Source organism: Caretta caretta, chromosome 7 (assembly GCF_965140235.1).
Source record: "Caretta caretta isolate rCarCar2 chromosome 7, rCarCar1.hap1, whole genome shotgun sequence".
Classification (NCBI taxonomy): Eukaryota; Metazoa; Chordata; order Testudines; family Cheloniidae; genus Caretta; species Caretta caretta.
In genome coordinates this window covers 11,465,034-11,492,157 of record NC_134212.1, presented here as the reverse complement: position 1 = coordinate 11,492,157, position 27,124 = coordinate 11,465,034, and the positions used below count along the sequence as shown (strand labels likewise).

The window sequence follows — 27,124 nt, the reverse complement described above, 5'->3', positions numbered from 1 at the left end:
GCAACACTGCCATGCCGCTGTACTGTTTTAAGTGCAGACAAGCCCTTAGAGTGAGACCTGGCTGCAGAAAGAGCAAGGTCAAAAGAAGACCGAGTGTCTTAAGAGATGAAGACCTCAGGATGCCTGGTAACCATAAGTTTTGGACCCGTGAGAAGCTAGGGAGAAGGTCTTCATCTGAGTCAAACAGATTTTGAAGAGGGAAACGGGTATCCAAGCTGGTTGGGAGTCGGAGTTGTTGCTAGGGTGGGAACCACTGACTAACCCAAAGTGAATGATATGGACAGGCAGCAGAGGAGAAACAGAGCAGGACAGAGAGCGTACACTGGAGCCAGGGCCATCCCTTCGCCGTTTAGATCAAAAGGAGCCACCATCACCTGACGCTGAAGCAGCATTAGCGGTATGTCATGTTAAACATTTCCTTCCCCTCTGATTAACCTGTTCACTACTCTTTCTTCTCCATAGGTGCCAAATTCAGATTAAGATGCAGAAGATGATTTTATGTACCAAGAAATGCAAAGTCCTGGCCTCGGAAAAACAGCCTCTAGCAGCTACAGATTCTTTTCCACTGAGCTGCTGCAGGCTCACAGAACAGAGCCAGGAGTGGAAGCCCCTTTGAAGTGGAGCCCTATGTAAAGAAAGATCAATCACTATAAAAGCCATAGACAAGACATCCCCAGATTCCCTCAAATCTTCCTAGGAGTATCTCCCTACCAAAACTGTTAGGTTGAAGGGAGAAGGAGGAAAAGCAACCAAAAAATCTAGCACAGAGGCAGACCAGGGCTGCTGTTGATGGCAGTAACCCATTCTTGACAGCAGAGGGGGATAGCAACTAGCTGTAACAAAAAATACAAGAGGATTCACCAACAGATAGGATTAGAGGCAGAAAACCTGTCATTCCCGGACCTTTGGGAACAGGGGTTTTTCATGCGGGCATTGAAAGGGAAGCCATTTATCTAGATCGGGGTGGGCAAGTTACGGCCCACAGGCTGCATCTGGCCCGTCAGGGCTTTGGATCCGGCCAGGGGGATTGCCAGCCCTGTGGTGCCACGAGCCCCGCACCGCTCCCAGAAGCAGCCGGCACCATGTCCCTGGAGCCCCCCCACCCCCGGGGGTGGGGGGGGGGGGGAGGCAGAGAGCTCCGTACACTGCCCTCACCAGCAGACACCACCCCTGCAGCTCCCATTGGCCAGGAATGGGGAACCGCGGCCAATGGGAGCTTCAGGGAAGGTACCCGCAGGCGAGGGCAGTGCATGGAGCCCTCCGTCCCCCCTCCCCCAGGGGCCACAGGGACGTGGTGCCAGCCACTTCTAGGAGCAGTGCGGAGCCGGGGCAGGAAGGGAGCCTGCCTAGCCCCGCTGCGCACCACTGCCACCCGAGCCGCTCCAGGTAAGCAGTGCTGAGCCGGAGCCTGCACCCCAACCCTCTGCCGCACCCCTCCTGCTCCCCAACCCCCTGCCCTGAGCACCCTCATGCACCCCCTCCCACACCCCAACCCCCTGCCCCAGCCCTACATTCATGGCCCTGCATGCAATTTCCCCACCCAGATGTGGCCCTCGGGCCAAAAAGTTTGCCCACCCCTGATCTAGATAGCAATGCTACAAACAAAATAAGTTCCTGGTTTAGAAGAACTGCTGAACACACAACTTCGCTGAATCTTTTTAAAAAATATTTTATCACCTCACTCAAGCCTAACTTGTTTGTGCTTTAGCTGAACCTGCTGATAAAGCTATTAAACTTCACTTTCATGGTCTAACTTAAGAGTTTGAGGGTGCGAATTTGGTTTTCCTAGATACCAACACTGAACACACAAGAATTTTCACATGCAATCAAGCAGCCGAGTCATTTGCATACACACACACTTGATTTGTAGATCAAATTAATTCAACTATGGAAGTTACGTGCACAAATTAGACATACAATTTGCATACCTAAAGTTAGAAAGTTAGACCCTTAAAATCCATCTATTTACAAGAGGCTATCAAAGAAGGTAGGCTGTTTGATAGGTCTATGAAGCTTATTATTTTTCAAAAGCTCAAACCCTCTTCATTTGTCATATTTAGAAAAGATCAATGCATGGCAATAGTTCAGCACCTGAAGCATTCCTGTAAGAAGTCAGCATAGTAATCAGAAAGGAAAAAAATGGGGATGAGCTGATTTCAGTTTCAAGTAGTAAAGCAACATTGTACAGTGTGTCAAAAATAGTTTGAAGAGGGCATTCGCAAGGTAGGATACAAGACCTCTAAATATAACTGTTTACTACAATAGGGGGTTTGTGAAACAACATTCTCCCCCCCCCCCCTCGAGGAACAGCAGAATTTGAATTACAGAAAGCTTCCACCAACCAGCAGCTGAATGGAAATAAAAACAGAAAATGCTTGTATGTATGAAGTTCTTATATAAAGAATAATTTAGAAAGAAACCTTACACATCAAGCTCTGTGAATTAATCCAACTGAGGAATCTGCATGGAAAGGAGAGTACTCTCAGGACAATGCACCCACTGAATTTGCTTACAAGAACTGGCCACTGACATATGAGTCATCTCAGGATCTACACACTGTAAGGAAGTAGTTCTTCCCAACTGCAAGCTCAGGTAAATAAGGTACCACAAGTTTTATCCTGACACTGAGAATTTATACTAACACTTTATAAAGAACCCTGGATGGCTGTTTATTTACATGTGTAACTATATAATGTTTTAAAACAGATTTTCATGAGTATTCCACAAATACTGTACAAATACTTTCAGAATCAGTACTCGAGGTGAAAAAAAAAATCAACTGGCCTTAAAAATATTTGTTGTTGTCCAGAATGTTCTAGTTTTGATAGGCTGAACGAGGACTTAAAACTACCCAAATTCTATGCATTTCTAAAACGCTCCAATAGCTTGCTCATCCTCTATCAATATATCTAATGCCAATGACAGCATAGCAAGAAAAAAAGTTAATCCCCAGATACAATGCAAGTATGTAACAAGCAGCATTTCTGTCAATAATAATGGCTAATGCAACCCAAGGATTGAAACACCAAAGTATTAAAATGGTACAGTAATATAAACAAACATGGAAACTACACTTTAATGTTATAGTGCAGTTTGGTTTCTTAAACCAAGACTTTCCATTTCACGTTGCACTCTGCAAATCAAACAAGACACAATGTTCTAGTTTTTAAAACTGTTAATCACCACTGCTACATAGCAACAGTAACCAAACATGTATATTGCACTATGATTCTGGGAAGTATCATGCAGTAATAAAAAAAAAAAAAAACAGTCTCTGACCTTACACTCTAACAACCAGACACAGACCACAAAGAAAACAGACATGAAGGGGAAGGAAAAAGATTTAAAACAACAACAACAGTTGTAGTGGATAGAGTGTAGATCATAGGTTGAAATTTTTAACTAGAGACTGAAGTAGATTAATAAGGAAGTGGGCAGCACTAGAGTGGAAAGTCACTAATGAGAATCAAAGTAAAAGGTAGGATTTGAGAAGTAGAGGAGGAGACTTGCACACACAGATAGGGAATCCATTATAGGCACAGGAACAGAATAAAAAGGGACAAAGGACAGAGAGTGAGGAATGGACAAGGAACAATAAGAAGAGTGGACAGAGATGAAGATGTGAGATGGGAAACAAAAGGATGAGATGAGAGCAGAACTGTGTACAACGAAGGCAAAGAGTTTGACCCTTATGGGGAAAGACATAAGGAGCTGGGAACTATAACATGGTAGAAGTAGAAAAGGAAGAGGTGTTTTCGTTGCTGAAAGTTGAATGGACTTGAGAGAGAGAGAGAGAGAGAGGACAAAGAGGAGGAGATTATAATACTTCATAGGAAAGACCACGATAGCATGGAACTGGAAATAGATAGGAAACAGTGAATTTTAGAAATGACAGAAAAGCAACAAGATTTGCTGAGAACCTGGATGAAAAAGGAAAGAAAGAAAGGGAGAAGTCAAAGGTAGCTAAGTTGCAATTACACTGCATGAAGACGAGTTGGTGAACTGCTTCTTAGAAGTTGCACAAGTTAGCCAACATAGTTTCCTTGTCAAAGTTCCTCTAAGTTATACCAGTTCTGTTTGAGGAATACTTTCCCAACCTAAGGAACACTGCTTGACTTCCCCCATAGCTTGACATTGTCTGTAAAAGTTTTCATTCCTCTTGTTACCATGGCTTCATTACAGCAATGCATTATTAACAAGCCTTTCAAAGAACGTAAAGAAAACAGTAGTTCATTCAGCCATCTAGTGTTATGTTTTGATTTAATGCAAGAACTATAAGCACATTAAGTTCTTTACGAAATGCATTAAAAAGTGAGTGTATTACCAAGTTGTGCAAGATCATACTGATACAAAAGCTTATCCTAGCCAATTAAACAGAAAATCCAAAGTTTCACTGCATACAGGAGCCCAATCATACCGTTACTCCTATCTCTTTGGGAGTTTGGAAGGGAGAGCAATGAAGTGTAAAACTCTCCTTTTTGCTCCACCACCCACATACTTGGAGGCCTTACACTTGTGGAAGTGGGAAAAGCATCTCTCCCCCTCTTCCTAGCCTTCTCCCTTATCTGTCATGGGAGTCTTTTCCCTTCCCCCCGACTACTGGGAAAGGGGGAAGCTTCTTTCATCTGTTCCCATTCAGTATCAGGCCATTTTCTAGTCACCAGCAGTAAGGTTTATAATTATCTCACTAGCCTTTGGATTATCCTTCCTGGAACGATCAGATTTCACATTTTTGACCAGGAAAAACAAAATAAACTATTTAATAAAAAACAAAAAGTGTCAAAAAACCTCCTACACTGTGTTTAAACAAAGAACTTGGCACAAAATGAAGCATCCAAATAGGCTCTAAAAAGGCAGCATAAAAGCTAGAAATGCACAAAATCGTAGAATCCAAAGGATTTCAGAAGGATACCCTAATGCTGGATCTCTGGCAGACAGCAGACCAGAGATAGTTGTGCCAAAATATATACATACATAAATAAATAAAATAGAGGACACCCTAACTGCAGCTGTCCTCAACAAAAAACATGTCTGCCTGTTGGCGTGTTCCTGAAGATAACTATCCAAGACATATTTGAACACCCTACAGTCCTATGTACTCTAATTTAAAAAAACAAACAACAAAAAAAACCCACACACACACACACACTGGAAGACCTGGTAACACTGTAGTATTTGACACTACTATAAGGTTTGGCCTTGAGGTATAGCAGCATGTTTTAACTGTGTTACAGCACTTGTCTTAACAGAACTGCAGCAAAGAATATAGTTAAAGCAAATTTCAGATCTGCCCACACTATGAGATTAACACACCGTTAAAACAATGAAAGAGACTACCGTAGAGTAAACAGATCACCAACACAGTTTTTACACAGTAGATGGGACATTTAACATAGCAGAATAAAACTGTAAACTTCAGTAATATTTGTGGAAGAGAAAGTCAGAATGATGTCTAAAGGAATCTGAACGGGGGTGGGGAGGGAGACTGAGGTTTAGATCAGAGCAAATAATCTGAAGTGAAGGTACTGCAATTATCTCAATCTTTCTGGAATTGAGTCAGATTGAAGATCTAATTAAACATCACACTATCATGGGGAGATGTTGAACTTCTGGAGAACTAGCCATGATCTTGTAACATTAGAGTCGGGGGAGTCCTAGTGGATGGCAATCTTTAGATTTTGCTGAATTTAAGGAGTTCATTACCAAGTTATTGGTTTAAATGTTAAGAGAACTCCATCTCTTCTGAAAAAACTGTCATAATACCAGAAAAAGCAAAACGAAAAGGGAAACAATGGACACCTACTACTGTATTTTGTGAACTTGAGACCATAGAACAAAACAAAATTTTGTTTCAGATATAGGAAAGGAGGATTTTTATTTTTCCCCTAACATTAGCCCAGTGAAAAGTGAATAAACTAAAATTTGAAACACAGCTTTACTCAGAAAGTACAATCAAGCATTCCATTTCCAGCTAACCTAAAGAAAAAGAAGCTGTATTTTCTGAGAGAGGTTCATAAAAAATGAAAATTCAAAACCAGAGGACAAGCTGAAAACTAAGTCAGAGAGGTGAAGGCTTCATTCCGTATACTCTGTGATGGAGTGGGGAGGGGGGTGTGGAGTTTGTTATGTTAATAGCTTTTCCCAAAGTTACTATTATTGTTGACTTTGAAGCAAACTGAATGCTGAGCATTTTATCTTCCATTTTCTTTTATTTCTGTGTGTGGGTTTGCTCAGTGCCCTGTATGTATTGTATTGTATGGCCTTTTAATACAATAACAAATAAAGCAAAATAATCTAGTAAAGTTTTTAGCTCTTCCTTTCACTGTTTGTCATCCTCCTACCCCTTTGCATAGTACCCATAGTGGAGAAAGATACACTCCTGAACTCAGTACTTCCCCAGAGGTACTGGCAGTAGCAGCATGAAACAATCAATTTCACTCTCCTAGTGTTAGCAAATGTTGGGAAAGCACAGCTGAAAGATTTAATCACTAAGATTATCTAAAAGTTCAGGGTGAAGCAAAGAAATAAGACACTCCTGCAAACTTGCACCCAATTTAACCACCAGCTTTAGGGCCCATATTTTGCAGTATTCTTCCCTAGCCTTGATGCAAACAGTATCCAAACACATAATGACCATTGGCTATTTTTGGATATGCCTTAACACCCAAGTTTTTCTTCAACATCCTCCCCCTCTCCCCCCCCCCAAAAAAAAGATCACTAAGCACACAATCAGAAGCGTTTGGTGATAGGGGAGTAAGTGGAAGACATTTTTTCAACTGCCTCTGAAAATATCTGGGATGAAATCCTGGTGCCATTATAGTCAATGGCAAAATTCCCATTATCTTCAGTGGAGCCAGAATTTCACCCCTGATACTTATATATCATCCCTATGCTGCATCAAAGCTAGTGAATGAGCTAAGGAACCAGGAGAGAAAATTACACCCTGAGAGCTAGTGTATTGCTGCACTAGGTAGAGATAACTAGTTAGTAATTTAGGGTGAGAAGAGAAAATGTCACTATCAGTCTATAATAGAACTTACATTGTTTTTAAACTTAGATTCAAATATTTTTAAAATTTCTCAACTTTAAGAATTATTTAGTCTCTCTGGTTTCTCCTGCACACTTGCTATTTTGATTACCAAAGCATTTCAGTGCTTCTGGTTTGGAGACAGTGAAAATAGCAACATCAATGCACTGGGAATTAACATGGGAAATTCCCAACAATGATAATAGGATTGACATATGAAGATCCCCTGTGCATCAATGAAAATTAGATTCTTAAATGCTTTCAGCATGCAAACAAACCCTTAAGTTCTACAGGCTTAACAATAAAAGTTGTGAGCTAGTGATAGATTTCTTTATGCTCCTACAACTGTAGCACTGAATGCAACACTCGTAATTATGTAGTATTTATTGGGGTGTTCTACATGAGTCATAAAAAAGTATTTCTTACTAGGTTAGCTAACACGAACTGACACACAAGGTAAAAGCTTAGCGAAGACAAGACAGTTTGTAGTTTTAACACAAGTTAGGAGGACGAAATATGTAAACTATGGGCTGTCTAGGGTTTACCTGGACCTGCTAGCAGTGTGTAGTATTAACACAAGTTGAGTCTTCACTATGATTTTACCTCATGTTAACTAATAAATTAACACTTTTTTCCTCTAGTGAAGATGGTCTAAAGGAGAAAAACATGGAATTTCTCAACAATTCAGAAGACGTTGTTTTGGTTTGTTGACTAATTGTGTAAATAAATCCTTGATTTCTTTTTGGGCAAATGACATGTTAGATCCAAGCCTAAGGAATTAGGGATACACTCTGGCTGCATCTACACTGGCAAAACTGGTGATCATCAGTGCTGCTCCACTGGTCGTGAATTACAGGTTCCATGTTTGCCAGGAAAGGCAAGGCCTAGTTGTTCAGGAAGCTGACAACTGATAACGGTATTAAGAAAATGCGTTTGAATATCAAAAGCCAAATTCTGATCTCACACAAGGTTTATACTGTGTAATTCCACTTACTTCAGTGGAAAACAGTAGTGCACCCTGGAGGTGAACAAGATCTGAATTAGGGTTCAGACATTTTCAAACAAGCTGATATCTTTAGGTAATTTTACTATGTAGGATGCATACAGCTACCCTTTATTATGCTAATAAAGGCTGACTGATTACAGAAATTTAACATTTTTGGTTATTAGATTGCTAAATTGAATACACGGATTTGTACACAATGGCAAAATCCCATTTACCTGTTCATGAAATGCAAACAGTAAGTTGTTCCAACCAAGCAAGCATGACCAATCAACTTACACAGGCTGTAAGATACTTTGTTTTAATCACTTTTCCAGTGCTGTAGCTACCATTGTTACAATGGCAGGTCTGTGGTGGGAATGCCACTCATGCTCCTTCAGTTCAGCAGAAGGCCAAGTTGAGGAGATGCTGCAATAGCCTCTGCTGAATCCTCTTTGTTCCAGACTCAATTAACTGGGCAAGGTCTGTTCCCTTCCCTAACATTTACTATCTGAGGTCAAGACCAGAATAGTCCTGCACTACCAGTCTTCTCTCCAGGCTTGCCTTGTCCTTGCCTTGTCCAGCAATCACTTCCCAAGGTCTACAGAGGTGAAGAGAAGAGAGCTGGTTTATCCGCCTTCAAGTAGGAGCAAGATAAATAACAGCTGTGCTCTCTGTAAGCATGATTTAGGATGGGACAGAACTCCCAGTCTGAACAAAGGGTCTGGGGGAGTAGCACTTCAAGTGAAGTAGTCAGAAGTGAAACCCCTATGGGAAGTTAAATTTAAGTCCCAGCTGGGGAGGACAAAGGAGGTACTAAAGCAGCTGCTGCATCTTTTAAGAGCCACTATTGAGAGACAGAGGCCAGGTCCATACTAAAAAGTTAGGTCAACCTAGCTACATCACTCAGGAGTATGAAAAACCCACAGCCCTGAGCAACGTAGTTAAGCCAACCTAACACCTACTATAGATAGCTAAGTTGACAGTTCTTCTGTGTTAGCACTACTTCCTCTCAGGGAGGTGGCTTACCTCCCATCAGCATAGGTAGTGTCTACCTAAAGTGCTTACAGCGGCAGTGCTCCTGTAATATTTCAAGTGTAGGTAAGTCCAGAGTATAAGAAAAGAACCAATGAAGATGAGGAGGAGAAAAAGAAACCTAATTAGCAAAGGTAACAGAATTGATGAAGCAAGGTTAATGAATGAGTAGAAGGGGAAACTGAATAGGCCTGGGTCAGGGTGTGAATAAATTAGCTGGTGTATAGAATGAATCAATGGTAAGGTCGGTGGGCTGTCTGTGTGACACTGCCTACATTGCGGACCTGGCAACTGTACGGCTACAGCTGCGCAGGTGTAAGGTCTCCTGCATAGTTGCTTTATGCCAGTAGGAGAGAGCTGTCCTGCCAGCATAATTAAACTAACCCCAACAAGCGATGGTAGCTATGTCGGTGGGACAGCATCTCCTGTCGACATAGCGCTGTCCACACCAGCACTTTTGTCAGTGAAACTTATGATGGTCAAAGGTTATTTTTTTCCACACCCGACTGGTAAAATGTTTGTCAACGAAAGTGCCAGTGTAGGCAAAGCCTGAGAGGGGAACAGCTTGATGTTTGTAAGAACAGCAGCAATGGCGTGAAGTGAGCTTATGAGGCCTGGTATACACATAATAGAGAGTACATACAGTGGCATCGGAGGGAGTTGTATGTGACAGTAAATGCTCACACACATGTTGATGTTACTGTTATTGTGCACTAGTACATTATTGCCTAGGCTGGAAAATGTTCTTAGCAAGGCTGACACACAATACATTCAATGACAGGTTTCAGAGGAACAGCCGTGTTAGTCTGTATTCGCAAAAAGAAAAGGAGTACTGGTGGCACCTTAGAGACTAACCAATTTATTTGAGCATGAGCTTTCGTGAGCAAGTGAGCTGTAGCTCACGAAAGCTCATGCTCAAATAAATTGGTTAGTCTCTAAGGTGCCACCAGTACTCCTTTTCTTTTTGCGAATACATTCAATGTGGCTTGTTAGCATTACTATGAGGATCTTGGATTTTGCATTTCTTTACTCAAACTGTTAATTCTGCATTAATGTAGCTTTGACATTTAATTTCTGTGGGACAGATTCAGAAGCGCTTAGCACCCAAATTCCACAATGTGAGCTCCTGGATGTCCCTTTCCCTTCACTCCCAAAAATCACAACACAAAAGACAAGACCCACACTAGTTCACATTTCTGGGAAACACCAGTACAGTTTGTGTACATTGCAATGCTGCCTCCAAAGGGTACAGCACTGAAATTGCACCATTACTACACAGATAATCCTTGAAGCATAAGCATTGCATCAATACCTCTATAGCAGTGAGGGAGCCAATTTACCACCTGGGAAGAGACGAATGGGAGAGCTCCTTCAGTCAAACCTCCTGTGCTCTGTACACCAGAGCACATTTTGGGGTACTAATCCCAGAATCTCACAAACTGAATTGAGTGAAGGATGACTAATGTGAGGCAAATTTTTAAAAAGGGCTCCAGATCCTGGCAATTACGGGCCTGTAAGCCTGACTTCAGAACCGGGCAAACTGGTTGAAACTATAACAAAGAACAATATTGTCAGACATATAGATGAACGTAATTTGTTGAGGAAGAGTAAACATGGTTTTAGTAAAGGGAAATTATGCCTCAACAATCTAGTAGAATTCTTTGAGGAGGTGAACAAGCATGTGGACCAAGGGGATCCAGTGGATATAGTGTATTTAGATTTTCAGAAAGCCTTTGACAAGGTCCCTCACCAAACACTCTTACGCAATGTAAGCTGCCACAGGATAAGAGGGAAGGTGCTCTCATGGATTGGTAGCTGCTTAAAAGATAGGAAACAAAGGGTCAGTATAAATGGTCGGTTTTCGGAACGCAGAGAGGTAAATAGTGGTGTCCCCCAGGGGTCTGTTCTGGGATCAGTCCTATTCAACATATTCATAAATGATCTGGAAAAAGGGGTAAACAGTGAGGTGGCAAAATTTGCAGATGATACAAAATTACTAAAGATAGTTAAGACCCAGGCAGACTGCAAAGAGCTACAAAGGGATCTCGCAAAGCTGGGTGACTGGACAATAAAATGGCAGATGAAATTTAATGTTGATAAATGCAAAGTAATGCACATTGGAAAGCGTAATCCCAACTATACATATAAAATGATGGGGTCTAAATTAGCTGTTACCACTCAAGAAAGAGATCTTGGAGTCATTGCGGATAGTTCTCTGAAAACATCCGCTCGATGTGCAGCAGTAGTCAAAAAAGTGAACAGAATGCTGGGAAAAATTAAAAAGGGATAGATAATAGGACAGAAAATATCATGTTGCGTCAATATAAATCCATGGTATGCCCGCATCTTGAAAACTGTATGCAGATGTGGTTGCCCCATCTCAAAAAAAGATATATTGGAATTGGAAAAGGTTCAGAAAAGGGCAACAAAAATGATTAAGGGTATGGAACGACCTCCGTATGAGGAGAGATTGATAAGACTGGGGGTTTTCAGCTTGGAAAAAGAGACGGTTAAGGAGAGATATGATTGAAGTCTATAAAATCATGACTGATGTAGAGAAAGTAGATAAGGAAGTGTTGTTTACTACTTCCTATAACACAGTGAACTAGGGGTCACCAAATGAAATTAATAAGCAACAGGTTTAAAAAAAATAAAAGGAAGTATTTCTTCACACAATGCACAGTCAACCTGTGGAACTCCTTGCCAGAGGATGTTGTGAAGGCCAAGACCATAACAGGGTTCAAAAAAGAACTAGATAAATTCATGGAGGATAGGTCCATCAACGGCTATTAGCCTGGATGGGCAGGAATGGTGTTCCTAGCCTCTGTTTGCCAGAAGTTGGGAAATGAGCAACAGGGGACGAATCACTTGATGATTACCTGTTCTGTTCATTCCCTCTGGGGCACCTGGCATTGGCCACTGTCGGAAGACAGGATACTGGGCTAGATGGACCTTTGGTTTGATCCAGTAGGGCCATTTTTATGTTCTTATTGAATGGTCAAACATTCAAAAATAAGCCCATTTTGGTATGGGATCAAGGATGGATGATCCCTGAAGAAAATCAGAAAAGACTGACCACTTTAACTTCATTTGTAAAGTGTGTGCATTAACAGTCACATGCACTGCATTTATTTCAAAGTGTTACATTGCACTTGTCACAGCATTATTAGGTGATAGTTAATTAGAAACTTGACTAAGCAAAAACATGCACTCCTCATAGAGAACTACCTATGTCCTCTGGCTGAAGTTTAAAGTTTGCCTTCTTAGTCAGCTGAAGTAAAAAAAAAAAAATAGAAAAACGCATCTCTCTCCAGTAACTCGAACAGTTGAATGAATTTGCTTATTTTTCTACCAAAAGCAATCCAACTTTATTCTGAGACCAAACTTCTAACTTTCAATATAAAAGGAGCTTTTCAAAAAGTTACAAGTGAAAGTCAGATGATAAATAGTTTTGTGATTTTATCTATACTTACTACTGAAAGCTCTACACTAACATACCCATGTATAAAACAAAGCAAATTTGAAAGTAAAATAAAAAGAACATTGTTCATAAAAATAAGGTTTAAATTATAGTAGGGGAACCTTTGAAGTTAGAGCATATGTTGCTACAAAAATTTACATACACTGAAACACAAGAAAGGAACTTAGCATACAAAATGCCGAAATATATAGCTGAAATGCCAGAACGAAAATTCGAGGAACTTCTGTCCATATTTACAGTTATTTTCATCATTAGACCAGTTTTACAACTGACAACACCTTTTTCACTCTGGTTCAACTTAAAAAAAAACAGAATTGAAGTTCACGAAGGAAGTTTAAAAAAAGTTCAGCTAAAAACTAAACACTTTCCACCAGCAAGAGTAAACAAAGATATTAAAACAGACCAAAATACTAATGAGGTTAAAAATGTGCCCCTTTCTGTATTATCTTAGGGAGAATACAGATGCACAGAACATATGCTGGACATTTAGAGACCACTACATGCTAAATTCACTTGAAGGTATTTTTCAAATTCAGGCCAATGTGAGAAACTGAAAGGTTGTCTCTTGGTAGCTTCCTATGTATTCATATGTATTCAGTTAGACAGAAGTTGGGAAAACTTAGAAGACAAAAGCATCTGAGGGGGAAAACTTGACTACAGAAGAGAACAAACTATGCAGTCCACAGCCTAAAGTAAAAAAAGTTAAAAACCAAAACTAGGTAAACTGAGTAATGTACTCAGAAGCACTTAGAGTAAGCACTAGTGCAACCCCATCAATTCCTGGTCACAGGTCATGAATCAGAACTGTTCCCAAGCACAGGAAAGGCTTAAAACTATTTTACAATTAATCACTTCTGACCTGAGCCAAGATTTCTACAGGTTTTGGTAGGATCTTAAGGATGCTAGAAACAAATAGGTAACTAATAAAACATCTGCATTATATCTTTTGCAATAGGAAAAACTATTGTTAAGACTGCAAACTTAAATGTTACCTGAATTGGTAGCAGAGAGGGGAGGCCTAAGGCAGGGGAAAAGATAATCTATGCTTTTTGGGGTGTATAAAGACATCCCAAAACTTTTTTAAAACGCCGCTTGTTTTTTCTACCTTAGAATTACCAGGAATGTCCAACCTTGTTTCCCTGTTTTTACTGCATGTTTCCTCAAAGGACCCAAAGAAATGGCTATTAAGCTCTTCTGCCATTAATTGAAGGGGCAGAGAATTGAATCCTTAATTCAGAGACCCTTCTTTCAACTGTTAGGCATTTGAATTAAGTGGCAATACTAAACAACCCCCTCCCCACACACAGCTAGTTTTAAGAAGTCTTCAACAAAAATTGCTCAATTTATCAGATTTTACTTCCCCGATACTGAAAATGTCATAAATACTAGCTCTCCAGTCACCTAGAGAGACTTCCTGAAAAAGTGTTTTTCTACATTACATTAGGGTTTGTGCAGCTGCAGGAGTGATACAATAGGATTATTTTTCTTTATAACTGAATGATGTAGTTTAAGGCCTACAGAGTGGCAGAAAACAATTGTGCAACTTCACAGCTCTCCAGGTAGGGCTTTTAGGCAGCAGATTTGCTTTCTGCTGAAAACTGTTAGCTGAAAGGTGTTTCACATGCACATTACAAATAAGATGGTACTAGGAAACAACCTGCAGCCACCAGTTCTCAGACAGTGTGGGTTGGGCATAATTCTTGTTCAGTATATGTCTCAAATTACAAGAAACCAACATCATTTTGCATAGCTCCATAGTGCTTGGTTAAAAATTCAGGCCACAATCTTTCAAACACTTAAGTATATGCTTAACTTTGCTCACAGTAATAGCCCCATAGATTCCAATAAGTAAAGTTATGCATGTGCTTGAGCTGGTGCAGGATCAGGCTTTTACTGCAAGATGCTGCAAAACCTTGCAACCAAGTTTAGCATTTGCACATTTATACCCAGGCTTCACAATGTACCTATAAAATTTTTAATTACTAGTCCAATCCTACACACACCAAGTAATTTTACTCAGGTGAACAAGTCCCAGTGAGTCAGATGGAACAACTCTCATAAGTTAGTGTTTTCAGGATTAAGACGTAGGCTATTAAATGTGCAATATATAGCACGTCCATGCTCCTATGAGAACCTCAAGACCATTTTTTCTAGACATATTTCATTTTAATTTTCAAAGCCATACTAATTAAATTTAGTAACTGTTTACCTACCAGAAAATACAGCTACCACAGAAGGAAAACACCTATTCTTTAAACCTTATTTTATAAAGTATATATAAAGTTTGAAAAGAAATATCATGAAAGCCACAACAGCTCTACCTTAAAACCGGAGGCATAACAATAAACTGAGGCAAGACAGAAAGCAAAATTGCCTCATGTTATCTCATTTACCTCCTTCCCCACTAATACAAATCCTTTTTGTTCACTAGCTTATATGTCAGCAGGAATATGTACAACTCCACATACCACTGGTAAAAGAAATGTTGCCAATGTGCAGAATCTCCAACATTGAGGACCTTCCCTAAAAAGAGGGCCCTAATTATTTAAATAATTGTGTTCCCGATACTGAGGTTTAGCAACCCTTGGAACTAGGTTTCAGTTTTAACAAACATTGCCTCTGAATATTTCAATATGCAATGGGTAAATAAATTTTGCAAAATATTAGACGAAGAAATAATGTAGATCTTGAGGTCTAATGGGAGCAGAATCAAATGTATGGTGAAGCCTGCGTACACGTAGTTCCAAATATTGCTTTGTTTGTGTACAAGGAGAACAGTGGAGACTTGTTGAACTGTTACCAACAAATGTGAAACTATTAAACAGCCCAGAGCTACTGAAATATCTGAGTATTTAGAAAAACACAGCGGGATAACAACAGAGAAAGAAACTACTGAGAATGTATCGGGCCATCATTTGTATAAAGTGTGAAAAATGTGTCTCTCAAATAACACAAAGCCCATTGCAGGATCAAGGCCTTTGTTTGTGCAACTGAGTACAAAGTTAATCCACATATTTCCCAAACAGAAAGCAAGCAAAAGTTAACAGTACAGAGACAGTTACATTGTATCGCCTGGCTCTAAATTCCCTATCACTAGTGATTTCTTAAATATTTCCCCTGCAAACAATTTTAGAAATATGTTATAGTTTCCAAAACAGAAAGTAGATAAAGGCTTTTGTTTTCCTGTCTAAGAAAATTTCAGACAAATGTAAGCAATTAGCATACCTAAAGAGTAATTTTACACTTTATAAAAGTATAATTTCTTCTAAAATAAGACAGCATAAAGATTCATTAAGCAAAAATATCTGTATTACAGTTGTGCCTTTTTCTGCTAAATTGAAGCCTTTGATTCAAAGAGCAAAGTACATTTCAGAACTTCAGCTTTCCCTTCAAGGCCACAAATTCAAGCAGGAATAGCACACTACATTAAAAACAGAACTCTTGCAACTTAGACACAGTATAAATTAGAACAAAGCCTCTGTGAATCAGTGGTTCCTAATAAAACACTAGTATAGACATATATTCTTTTCTGAAGCCTGTACTCTGGCTGTACTAGGCCTCAAAAACAAGGAGGCAGCCTGAGAGCCAGAAAGCGAGCAACACACCAGCAATCCATCCAGGGAAGCCTTTCTCCTTCCTGCCAAATAGTGAGACAACAAGGAAGTCACCCAGTACTGCACCAGAGATTATCCCTGACAAGGAGAGAGATATTCTAGCTCCTTTATAACTACAATGCCCCTTCCAAAAAAAAAACCAAATGGCCCCTGCCCCAGTTAATGTTGATCTATGAAAGAAAGTCTGGGGAAAGTGAAATGGGAGCAGTTGTGTGCAGACTGGGAAATGAGGACCTAATGAAATGGAGAGTAACAAGTTAGCTCCCAAATGCCTCTTGTGCGGAGAGCACCTAAATTATTTTCCCCCTTCCATATAAAAAGCAGCAACTAAATGCAAGACAGCCTGTAAGTATGCAACACAGGCTGTGAGTACACAACACAAAGCCTGCAAAAATTAATCATGTAATTCACATCTGTGAACCATGCTATCAGATATCATCACATCAAAAGAGAGATCACAATACATATTAAACTTTTCCTCTTTCAAGCTATGAAAACTGATATGAGTATTATATAAAATGCAGAAAAAGCAACAGGCTTATTGTATTTAATAGGATCAACGAAACCTGACAGATGACCCTGAACACAAGGAGAAACTTCTCAATCACATCAGACTAATGTGTACCAACTCTAAGTGTGAAAGGAAATAAACAAAACTCAAGAGGTCTTCAGCAACTAGAATGAAGGAGAATATATTCAGCACACCAAATCAACCTATGTGCAAACAAAACTTGGGCATTACTCAATCTATCTCTGGGCCTAAAATTGAGAGAGTTCTTATAAGTCTCAACTGGGTAAGAGGAGTGGGGAAGGGATCAGACTTACATTGTCTCTCCAGTCTTGGCAACATGACAAAGAAACTGATCCAGTACTGGACACACTTCCTTCTTCCCCCTCTTCTCAAAATCTGCAGGTAAGAGGGGGTGGGGGGAGGAGAAAATCCCAATCGACATTAATGGACTTGGTCTGCAAATGCAGCTCCCACGTGAAGCTTTTCCAAGTCCCAGTGTGCTGGAAAGCAGAGCCACCCCCTTCCACCCCACTCGAGCCGCAACCTTAGGGCCCTGCGAGCCTCTTACTGCTTCTGAGGAGGGAACCGTCTACATCTGAATGGCAGTAAGTCACTCGAAGTTGATTTGCAACTTCTCTGGAGCGGCTACAGCCACGAGAGAGAGGCTGATGGACTCCGGCTGCGTCCAGGGAGGCAGGCTGAGGCTAGCACGAATGGGGCTGGGGAGAGAAAGGGCAGGGGTGAGAGGGGGGGCCGGCACACGGGGGGAAGGGGGGCACTGGGCTCCAGCAGGGCATGGGGAGGAGGGGGAGAAAAGACACTGGGGGCCCTACCCCCCAGCCGCCCCCCTGAAGCCCAGGGCCCCTCCGGGGGGGAGGCATCCCCCCCGCTCTCCCCTCATGTCCCAGAGAGCTCTGCCTCCCCAGACGGGCGGGGGGGGGGGGCTTTCCTCTCCACCACCTTCCCCTCCCAGCCTAGGGCGCTGCCACCTCGCCTGCCCCGGGGGGGCCATGGCCTCCCTCAGCGCAGGGACCCCACCCGCAGGGGGTCCTGCCGCCCCCGGTGAGGAGAACTCGCTCGCTCGCTCGCTCCCTCCCTCCCCGCGTGGGGACCCCCCCCAGCCCGGCCACCACCTTTCAGCGCCTCCTGCAGCCTCTCGACGTCCATGGTCCGCCGCTGCCCCCTCTCTGCGCCGCTCCCGCCTCCTGCCCCCCGCCCCGCACAGGAAACAGGCACCGGCAGCGGCACAAACACACACCGCGGCGGGCTCAGCAAGCCTCCAACATGGCGCCCGGGCCGTCACCGTGCGCGCCCCCGACGGCCCGCCCCCTCCCACTGGGAGCGGGGCCGCGCGGGGGGCGGGGCCCAGGCTGCGACCGCCCGGACTCTCGGAGAGACAACCTGGCGGGGGCGGGGGCGGGAGGGGTGGTACTAGGCGCGGGCCGGCGTCTGTGACCAGGCCTGGGCCTAGGGACCCCTCACACGCACCCCGGTCATACTTAGCCAGGGGGCTTCCCACCTTCCCCCTCTCCTCCTTCTACACTGAGTGTGGGGCTTCCCCTGACCCCCACCTTCCACACTTACACTGGGGGGCTACTCAGCCCCCCCACCTTCCACACTCAGATTGGGGGCTACCCAACCCCCTGACACACACACCTTCCACACTCAGATTGGGGGCTGCCCAACCCCCCCCGACACACACACCTTCCACACTCAGATTGGGGGCTACCCAACCCCCCTCAACACACACACCTTCTACACTCAGACTGGGGGCTGCCCAACCCCCCCCCGACACACACACCTTCCACACTCAGATTGGGGGCTACCCAACCCCCTGACACACACACCTTCCACACTCAGATTGGGGGCTGCCCAACCCCCCCCGACACACACACCTTCCACACTCAGATTGGGGGCTACCCAACCCCCCTCAACACACACACCTTCCACACTCAGACTGGGGGCTGCCCAACCCCCCCCGACACACACACCTTCCACACTCAGATTGGGGGCTACCCAACCCCCCTCAACACACACACCTTCCACACTCAGACTGGGGGCTGCCCAACCCCCCCCGACACACACACCTTCCACACTCAGATTGGGGGCTACCCAACCCCCTGACACACACACCTTCCACACTCAGATTGGGGGCTGCCCAACCCCCCCCGACACACACACCTTCCACACTCAGATTGGGGGCTACCCAACCCCCCTCAACACACACACCTTCTACACTCAGACTGGGGGCTGCCCAACCCCCCCCCGACACACACACCTTCCACACTCAGATTGGGGGCTACCCAACCCCCTGACACACACACCTTCCACACTCAGATTGGGGGCTGCCCAACCCCCCCCGACACACACACCTTCCACACTCAGATTGGGGGCTACCCAACCCCCCCGACACACACACCTTCCACACTCAGATTGGGGGCTACCCAACCCCCCTCAACACACACACCTTCTACACTCAGACTGGGGGCTGCCCAACCCCCCCCCCGACACACACACCTTCCACACTCAGATTGGGGGCTACCCAACCCCCTGACACACACACCTTCCACACTCAGATTGGGGGCTGCCCAACCCCCCCCGACACACACACCTTCCACACTCAGATTGGGGGCTACCCAACCCCCCCGACACACACACCTTCCACACTCAGATTGGGGGCTACCCAACCCCCCTCAACACACACACCTTCTACACTCAGACTGGGGGCTGCCCAACCCCCCCCGACACACACACCTTCCACACTCAGATTGGGGGCTACCCAACCCCCCCGACACACACACCTTCCACACTCAGATTGGGGGCTACCCAACCCCCCTCAACACACACACCTTCCACACTCAGACTGGGGGCTGCCCAACCCCCCCCGACACACACACCTTCCACACTCAGATTGGGGGCTACCCAACCCCCCTCAACACACACACCTTCCACACTCAGACTGGGGGCTGCCCAACCCCCCCCGACACACACACCTTCCACACTCAGATTGGGGGCTACCCAACCCCCCTCAACACACACACCTTCTACACTCAGACTGGGGGCTGCCCAACCCCCCCCGACACACACACCTTCCACACTCAGATTGGGGGCTACCCAACCCCCTGACACACACACCTTCCACACTCAGATTGGGGGCTGCCCAACCCCCCCCGACACACACACCTTCCACACTCAGATTGGGGGCTACCCAACCCCCCCGACACACACACCTTCCACACTCAGATTGGGGGCTACCCAACCCCCCTCAACACACACACCTTCTACACTCAGACTGGGGGCTGCCCAACCCCCCCCGACACACACACCTTCCACACTCAGATTGGGGGCTACCCAACCCCCCCGACACACACACCTTCCACACTCAGATTGGGGGCTACCCAACCCCCCTCAACACACACACCTTCCACACTCAGACTGGGGGCTGCCCAACCCCCCCGACACACACACCTTCCACACTCAGACTGGGGGCTACCCAACCCCCCTCAACACACACACCTTCCACACTCAGATTGGGGGCTACCCAACCCCCCGACACACACACCTTCCACACTCAGATTGGAGGCTACCAACCCCCCCACACACTTCTTCCAAACTCAGCTGTACTCCAACTGAAGTGGTGAATACATAGCTGTTCTCCTTTCCTTGTGCCACTTAATTGTCCCTTATCTCTCTTTGCTATTTGCCTATTACAATATTATTTACCTTTGTAAAGTATTTTTGCAATACTTTGTATATGAAAGATGCCATGTGAAAGATGCTTTGTACTATAATACCACTGTGTACCATCGTATGAATTAATATTTTCTATAGCTTTCAGGTATTTGTGAAACTGACCATCTGTGTTAAAACTAAATAATTATTTCTTATATTAAAATCTAATAGAATTAAGACGTGGTTGTAGTAGGATGATCGCCCAACCAAACTTGAAGGGATATTCCTTGTTTGAGATCTAACATCTTGAATCCCATATCCAGTCATTAAAGGACACACTTCCACCAGTAATCATGAAAAAAACATACACAACTGTACAAATGTATGATTTTCCACAGTGTGTACCTCTACACCATAAATGAAATGTAGGATGCTATCCTTAATTACATACATGCACACATGCATTGACTCGTATTTTAACAGCTGTAGGTGGTCACTCGCATTTGATCTGACTTACCTTAGAAAATTTATGTTCAAGAGTTTATAAATAAGAAATGTTAGTTAATGTTAGTTAATCAAACAGTTTTTGAACAAAACTATGCAAACAAATATTTTTAAAAATTACAGAAACTCAGATTTTCAATGCTTTCCATTACTTGTAATGGAAAAGCTGATCCTTTCAGTTTGAAACTCTGATTTGGCAAACAGCAATGTGCTTAATTTTGAGCATGGGTGGTTCCCATCAATGTATTAAAGTCAATGGGACTACTCACATGCCTAAAATTAAGCACATATGTAGGAATTTGCAGGATGAGGACATTAGATTGAACATCATCAAATGGGACTTCTGCCGGGAAGTTTAACTGAAATGACAGCCTCCGCTGACGGAGAAAACAGATCCAGGAAGTGAATACAGATACTGAAGAAGTGTGATGGACTTCTAAAAGCAGTTTTAGAAATGTCTTTTCAATATATATTCTTGTAATGGTCCATAAATTTCCCTACACAAAAACCCACAGAGGACAAACACCACAACTCTGCAAGCGTGGTGGTAAAATCTGTGCAGTCTTCCCCATACTTCCCTGGACTGGGTCTCAGAATCAGCAGGGGTGTAAACTGGCCTATGAACAAGTCCCTAAAATTGAAGCAGAGAGGCCTGGGATTCATGGGAATCTGAGCCCCCAGATCTGCAGATTTTAACCAGCCAGCCAGCTGCACACACAGAAATGTGTCTACTGTGAACACTTCTGTAGAATTGAGGCACCCATGGTGATTATTCCTGGAAGGAAATGGAAATGCCCATAAAAATGAAGTTGTAAATATAGTAGCCAAATATTGCAGTCAACTGTTATTCTAGGCATATGTGAGCTGGCACATCTGCTGTAATTTACTATTAGGTAAAATCCTGAATAGGCCTGTATCATCTCCCATGTGCTACCCCAGATCTGTATATGCAGAGACGTGTGCATATAGATTTCCCTCCTCTCACACAAAAAGGGGCAAGGGGGAATCAGCGGCCTCTGTGGCACCATCCTTCCTCCTCCCACCACCAACTTTTCCTGAAAGTCCAGAGTATGTATAGCATGAGATGGAGATTTGACAGCCTACGAGGAAGAGTGGGAGGCCAGAGCATGGCTGGTCATGACATACATTGTCCACTCTCCAGCCCCAGCAAGATTTCCTGGAAAAGATAATACAGCCTCAGGTTGTGTTATCTTTTCTGTATAGTCCAGTCCAGATAGAACTTGATAGAACAACTCCAATAGAGCTGCATTGCCAGGAAGCTGGTGTGGTGGCATAGGAGATTACCCAGGTTTGTGTACAGTCTATTCTCTGGATAAAGGCAAAACCAATAATCCTGACAATAATACAGAGTGCTCTGGCTGAGGGCTACCTAAGCTCCCCTGTGTGAGTTTTGGCATGGGGCGGGGATGATCCAGTTCCTAGAATCTAACAATGTCCTCAGGCATGTTTTTTCTACAAAGCAGGGAACCACAACCCTTATTTTAGAACTTCATGTGTTCTAGAATTGAGAACCTTGTAGAAATTTTGGACCTTAGAGTACTATTTAATAGTGAGAATAATGCTAGTTAGCACTTCATATTTACAACATAGTGTACAAAACAGCTATTTTGTGATGCAATGTAAAAAATATGCTTAGTTTAAACACACTGTATAAAAAGAATTCTAAATGTTTTGTAAACTCTCTAAAATATTTTTCAAACCTATAGAAGTATCTCAGATTTAACACTTTGCAGTTCTCCCTGGCTGAATCTGGAAACCTGGTAATAACCCAAAGGCAGTAGTTGAACTGTAAACATTTTACAAAAGAATGTTATTTTTCATGCCATCGGTCATTCCTCAATTTTAAAAAGAAAAACAGCATTGCTCCCTGAACTCAATTTCAAGAGAAAAACAGCATTAATGAGAATAATAGGACTTAGGATTTGCATACTGCAGCATTTTTCATTTGCAAGGTATTTTCCGCACATTACGTAATTCTAGCATCCTTTAAGTATCATTAGCTCCATTATACACATAAGCAAACTGAGGAAAAGAAGCTGTGATTTGCTCAAGCCATGGAGGGAATCAGTGTCTGAACTGGAGTTAGAATGCTGGAGTTCCCAGCTCCCAGTCCTGTGCTATGCCGACGCTACTCCCTCAGGAGATCTATAGTGGAAAGTTGAGTGGCAGTGAAAGGAGGAAGGAATGTTCCCACTGGGAAAATCATTACTGGTTTTGTTCCTGCTAAGTTGGTCACCCCATGTTGTTAAAAATTTTCATTACTGGTGATTTTGCCCTTGTAGCATTTGTTGCCATCGGCCACTTTAGTTTTGTGCATGGGGGAACATGAAGGTGGAGCAGGGGGTCTGCGCTATAGCAAACTGTCCATCAAGCTGCAGTTAGTTCAAGTGGCTCATTGCCACGCTTGTGGGCAAATCATTACATTAAAAACCTTTACAAATTAAAGCAATGTTTATTTGCTTTTATCTTAGGGCAATATTCTGCTCTCTCGTTCATTGATATTCTCAACCAGTAACATCACTGGGAGGGCCACATGTAGAACTAGTGCAAAATCTGTCGTAACGGGAGGAGATCCGCATCATAGCTCTACCGCAGTGGAGGAAGGAGAGAATTTTGCCCACCAACTAAGTTGAGGGCAGGAGAAGGATTTCAAGGCAAGGAATGGATATGCAGTACCAAATGTAAGTGTTGTGGCTTGTGAGCAGATACACCAGCAAGGAGAAGGGAAAATAAAGGTCAAACCACAGTTCAGCCTAAGTTCCTTTCCCTAGCGCCTGCCCTGCTGTATTAACCTAAAGGAGATGCCAAAACACAAAGTAGCACAAAACACTAGCAACAGCCAAGTAAGTCTCCAGCTTTCACCAAGCAGGGAGGGAGGAAGCTTCTCTTAACTATCTCCTTATGATCCATTACAATTCCCCCATGAACTAACTTCTCTAGAGCTCTCCTAGCCCTTATAAAGTTCCCAAAGGTGGTCACCTGATTCTCTGGTCACGTGACCTTGACTCGGTTCCCTGTGGGGGAACTGCATTTCCCAGAACACTTGTTTTTAAAGGGCCTATGAGTCATAACAGACATACTGGGACATATGCATGGGCCCTGTTACATTGCCCACTGCAGAAACATTAGTAGGCCAAATCAGCTGGCCTGTGCAACACCCTTCCATTCACTGGTGTTATGGAGATCAGCCTATGGCCCATATTCTAAGTGTCCATTTGAAAATTTATGTACCAGCCTGGGTCAAAACAAAACAAACAAACAGAAAGTTCCCAGGAAACTTGTGTTAAAATAGCTCAATGTAGTTCACTGAAAAGCACGTTACAGACAACGAGGACTGTGTTTTCTCTACACTGTGAATATTTCATTTGGTACTATACTGCTATCAAATACAAATCCTCATCAGCCTAATTTGTAATAGAATTATACAACCCCAATACAGTTTTTATTGAATATTTCATTTCTGAGCCCAGAGAAATACTTCAGTGCCATAAACTGGGATTGTGGAAGATTCGGGTTTGTCTTCTAGAACCTGGCAAACAAGTTCTGGAGATGAATGCAGAATTGTCTCAATGTTAGTTGGCTGAGCCAGGTGACCCTTCTCATTCAAAGATCAGATTGAAATTCTAGTTTCTTATTGTACTTGCATTTGGAGCATGGTCTTTTGGACTTGTGTTTTACATTATTGACAAGTTATACAGTCCATTGGCTTTGCTGTGTGAGAAGGATATTGCTATCTTAGGAGGTAGGAAAAGTCATTACTGGCCACCATTGCCACAATTTATCTGCCAAAGAAGGATGTAAGTCACCACACTCCTCCCTACAGGATCTGACAGTTAGAAAAAAGGCTACTTGCAGCTTCTCCACACATGGGTCTTGTTATCTTATGAGTTGGAAGTAACCAAGGGCCTCTGATCTAAACCTGTCAGAGGGAAAAGAAACAGCTTACCAGCACCAGTTCCTCAATGAGCTCCTCTAGTTTGTAGCACTCACCACCTGCGTGTGTATCTTGGCATATTAAATAAGACATTATTGTAATGTGTCCTTGGTACAACAGAAGAAAGAATGTTGCTTCACAATGCAGGAGAGTTTTAACCAAGGAGCACACTAAACCTCATTCTTCACAGTCTTGCAACTTGTGTAGTCCTTTACATCTGTGCAGACTGGGAGTAAAACGCTACCATATCAGAATGGTACCATTTTACACCTTGAACAGATATATAACTATGCAAGGAGCAGGGCAGTGGAGAATTGGGCCCATTGGATCCTGTCATCCTGACTTATGTGGGTAATCCCATTCAAGGTAATAAGACTAATCACATAGTTAACAGTTGCAGGACACTGTGTCAGGCTGTGACACTGGCAGACCAGGTGCCAGCTCTTGCCAAGGTTGTAGGCTTCAGCTAGGCACTGACAAATTCATAGCTGAAACCAAACTAGTTCACCTATATGTTAGTATTCAAAATAGGTATTAGACTTATAAGGATGTGTTTAGACTCTATGGAATGCTTGTAAGTTGCTGCATGCTTTAATTTCACTTGTAATGTCCGCATCCCATGCTATAAGGTGATATGTAAGTTTTGCTTTATAACTGTAAAAATGCTTGCTCTGAATCTGTGAACCAATAAGAATGGTCCATGGCCCATCAAGGACTACCAAAAGTAAATGGGCCATTGTGGAATATCATGATACAAAGACTTGGTTAATGGTCCTCTCACACCCATGAAGGTGCTCCATGTAAAAAAGCTCATCTCATCAGCTTGAATTCTGGAAGAAGGAAATAAAGATAGCTGACAAGAACATTTTAAATCTCTTTTTGCTGTTTGGACTCTCACAGGGCTGGAGCTTGAAAACAGAAACAGAGATCAACTTGGGTTAGCCCTAAAAGACATTCAGTGCTCATGGGCGCCAAGTTTGTATAATTTTTGGTGGTGCCCAGAACGGGTCTAAGCAGAGCTGTCTCATCCATAGGATGGACTGGGGCAACTGCCCCAGGCCCCGTGCTTTGGGGGGCCCCATGCTTCAGGGGGATGCCGGGTCCAGGGCAGCCTCGGGGGTTAGTGGGGAGCCTGGCACCAGCAGAAGCGAACAACCCGGCCTCAGCCTGCCCAGCTCCACCCCACTGGCTCCCGGCATCACTCGGGGGAAGGGATGGAAGCCAGAAAGAGGCAGAGGCAGGAGGTGGGGGCTTGGGGGAAGGCATGGAATGGGGGTGGGGAGAGGGTGGGAACAGGCAGGGTGGGGGCTTAGGGAAAGGGGTGGAGTGGGGCAGGGTGGGGGCAGAGCAAGGGTAGCAGAGGCGGGGCGGAGTGGAGCAGGGGGGGCTGGGGCTGGGGCTGGGTCGCTCGCTGCTGCCAGTGCCAGGCCCCCCGCTCACCCTCCAGGTCTCCCTGGACCCCACATCCCCCTGAAGCACAGGGCCCCGCAAAGCCCCAGTCTATCCCTATGGACAGGATGGCTCTGAAAATGTAGGCCCAAACACTGGTGGAGTGGGGCCCATGTTCCTGAATATTGGTGGAGCATGAGCACCACAGGCCCATATAACTCATCTCCTATGTGGATTGCTAACAGATTCTACAAGTCTGTCACCTTTTAAAAATACAGACTCATTTGTGCATATATGTTGCCTGCTTTAACCTGTACATAACTATCATTTCTTTTTCATAGTTAATAAATCATTAATTAGCTTACTATAGGGTTAACTACAAGTGTTGTCTTTAAGTGTGAACTCTGAGGTACAAATTGATCTGGGGTAAGTGACTGGTCTCTCGAGACTGGAAGCAATCTGTATCTTTTGTGATCTTTGGTACATAGCAACCAACTATCACTAAGTCAAGCTTGCCTAGGTGGCAAGGTAAACTGGAATGCCCAAGGGGACTGCCTGTGACTCCTTGGTAAGATGGTTATAGTGCTTCAGGAGTTCACATTTGTTACTGGGTTGGCGAAATCTGATTATAAAATATACAACCAGGTAGGGGTCTCTGCCCTCCTTTTTGACAGTCTGCCTTGAGGATGGCACTCACAGTCAGGAACCATTCCAGGCAGGGTAACACAGGCCCATAACTGTATTGTCACCCACACAGTCACTGAAAACCAAAGTCTGGAAATCAGGCAAAACTCCAAATGTTGATTACAAATACAGGTATCTGAGACTTAGAATCAGTAGAAGAATGCATTAATCATACTGACAGTTGAAGAGAGGAATATTACTAGATTTGGAACTGTTTCTTTCAGAGCTGCAAGAAAGATAATGGAACCTGTGCCCTGAAGATATTACATT

General features: G+C 43.6%; 1 protein-coding gene across 2 annotated transcripts in view; it reads right to left on the bottom strand.

Moving 5' to 3' along the window:
• PPP4R2 (protein phosphatase 4 regulatory subunit 2) overlaps positions 1-17,942 on the bottom strand; it is a 39,563-nt gene extending 21,621 nt beyond the window's left edge. The window contains exons 1-3 of one of the 2 annotated variants that reach the window (XM_048857559.2): positions 17,784-17,939; positions 17,219-17,369; positions 16,965-17,046 (exon numbers count right to left, since the gene is read on the bottom strand). In XM_048857559.2, coding sequence (XP_048713516.1) covers positions 16,965-16,966 — 2 coding nt within the window. In that variant the 5' untranslated portion in view covers positions 16,967-17,046; positions 17,219-17,369; positions 17,784-17,939. Of the gene's footprint in view, positions 1-16,964; positions 17,047-17,218; positions 17,370-17,783 lie in introns of both variants that reach the window. The other variant, XM_048857558.2, reaches the window with a different exon arrangement.
• Positions 17,943-27,124: the final 9,182 nt, after the last annotated feature.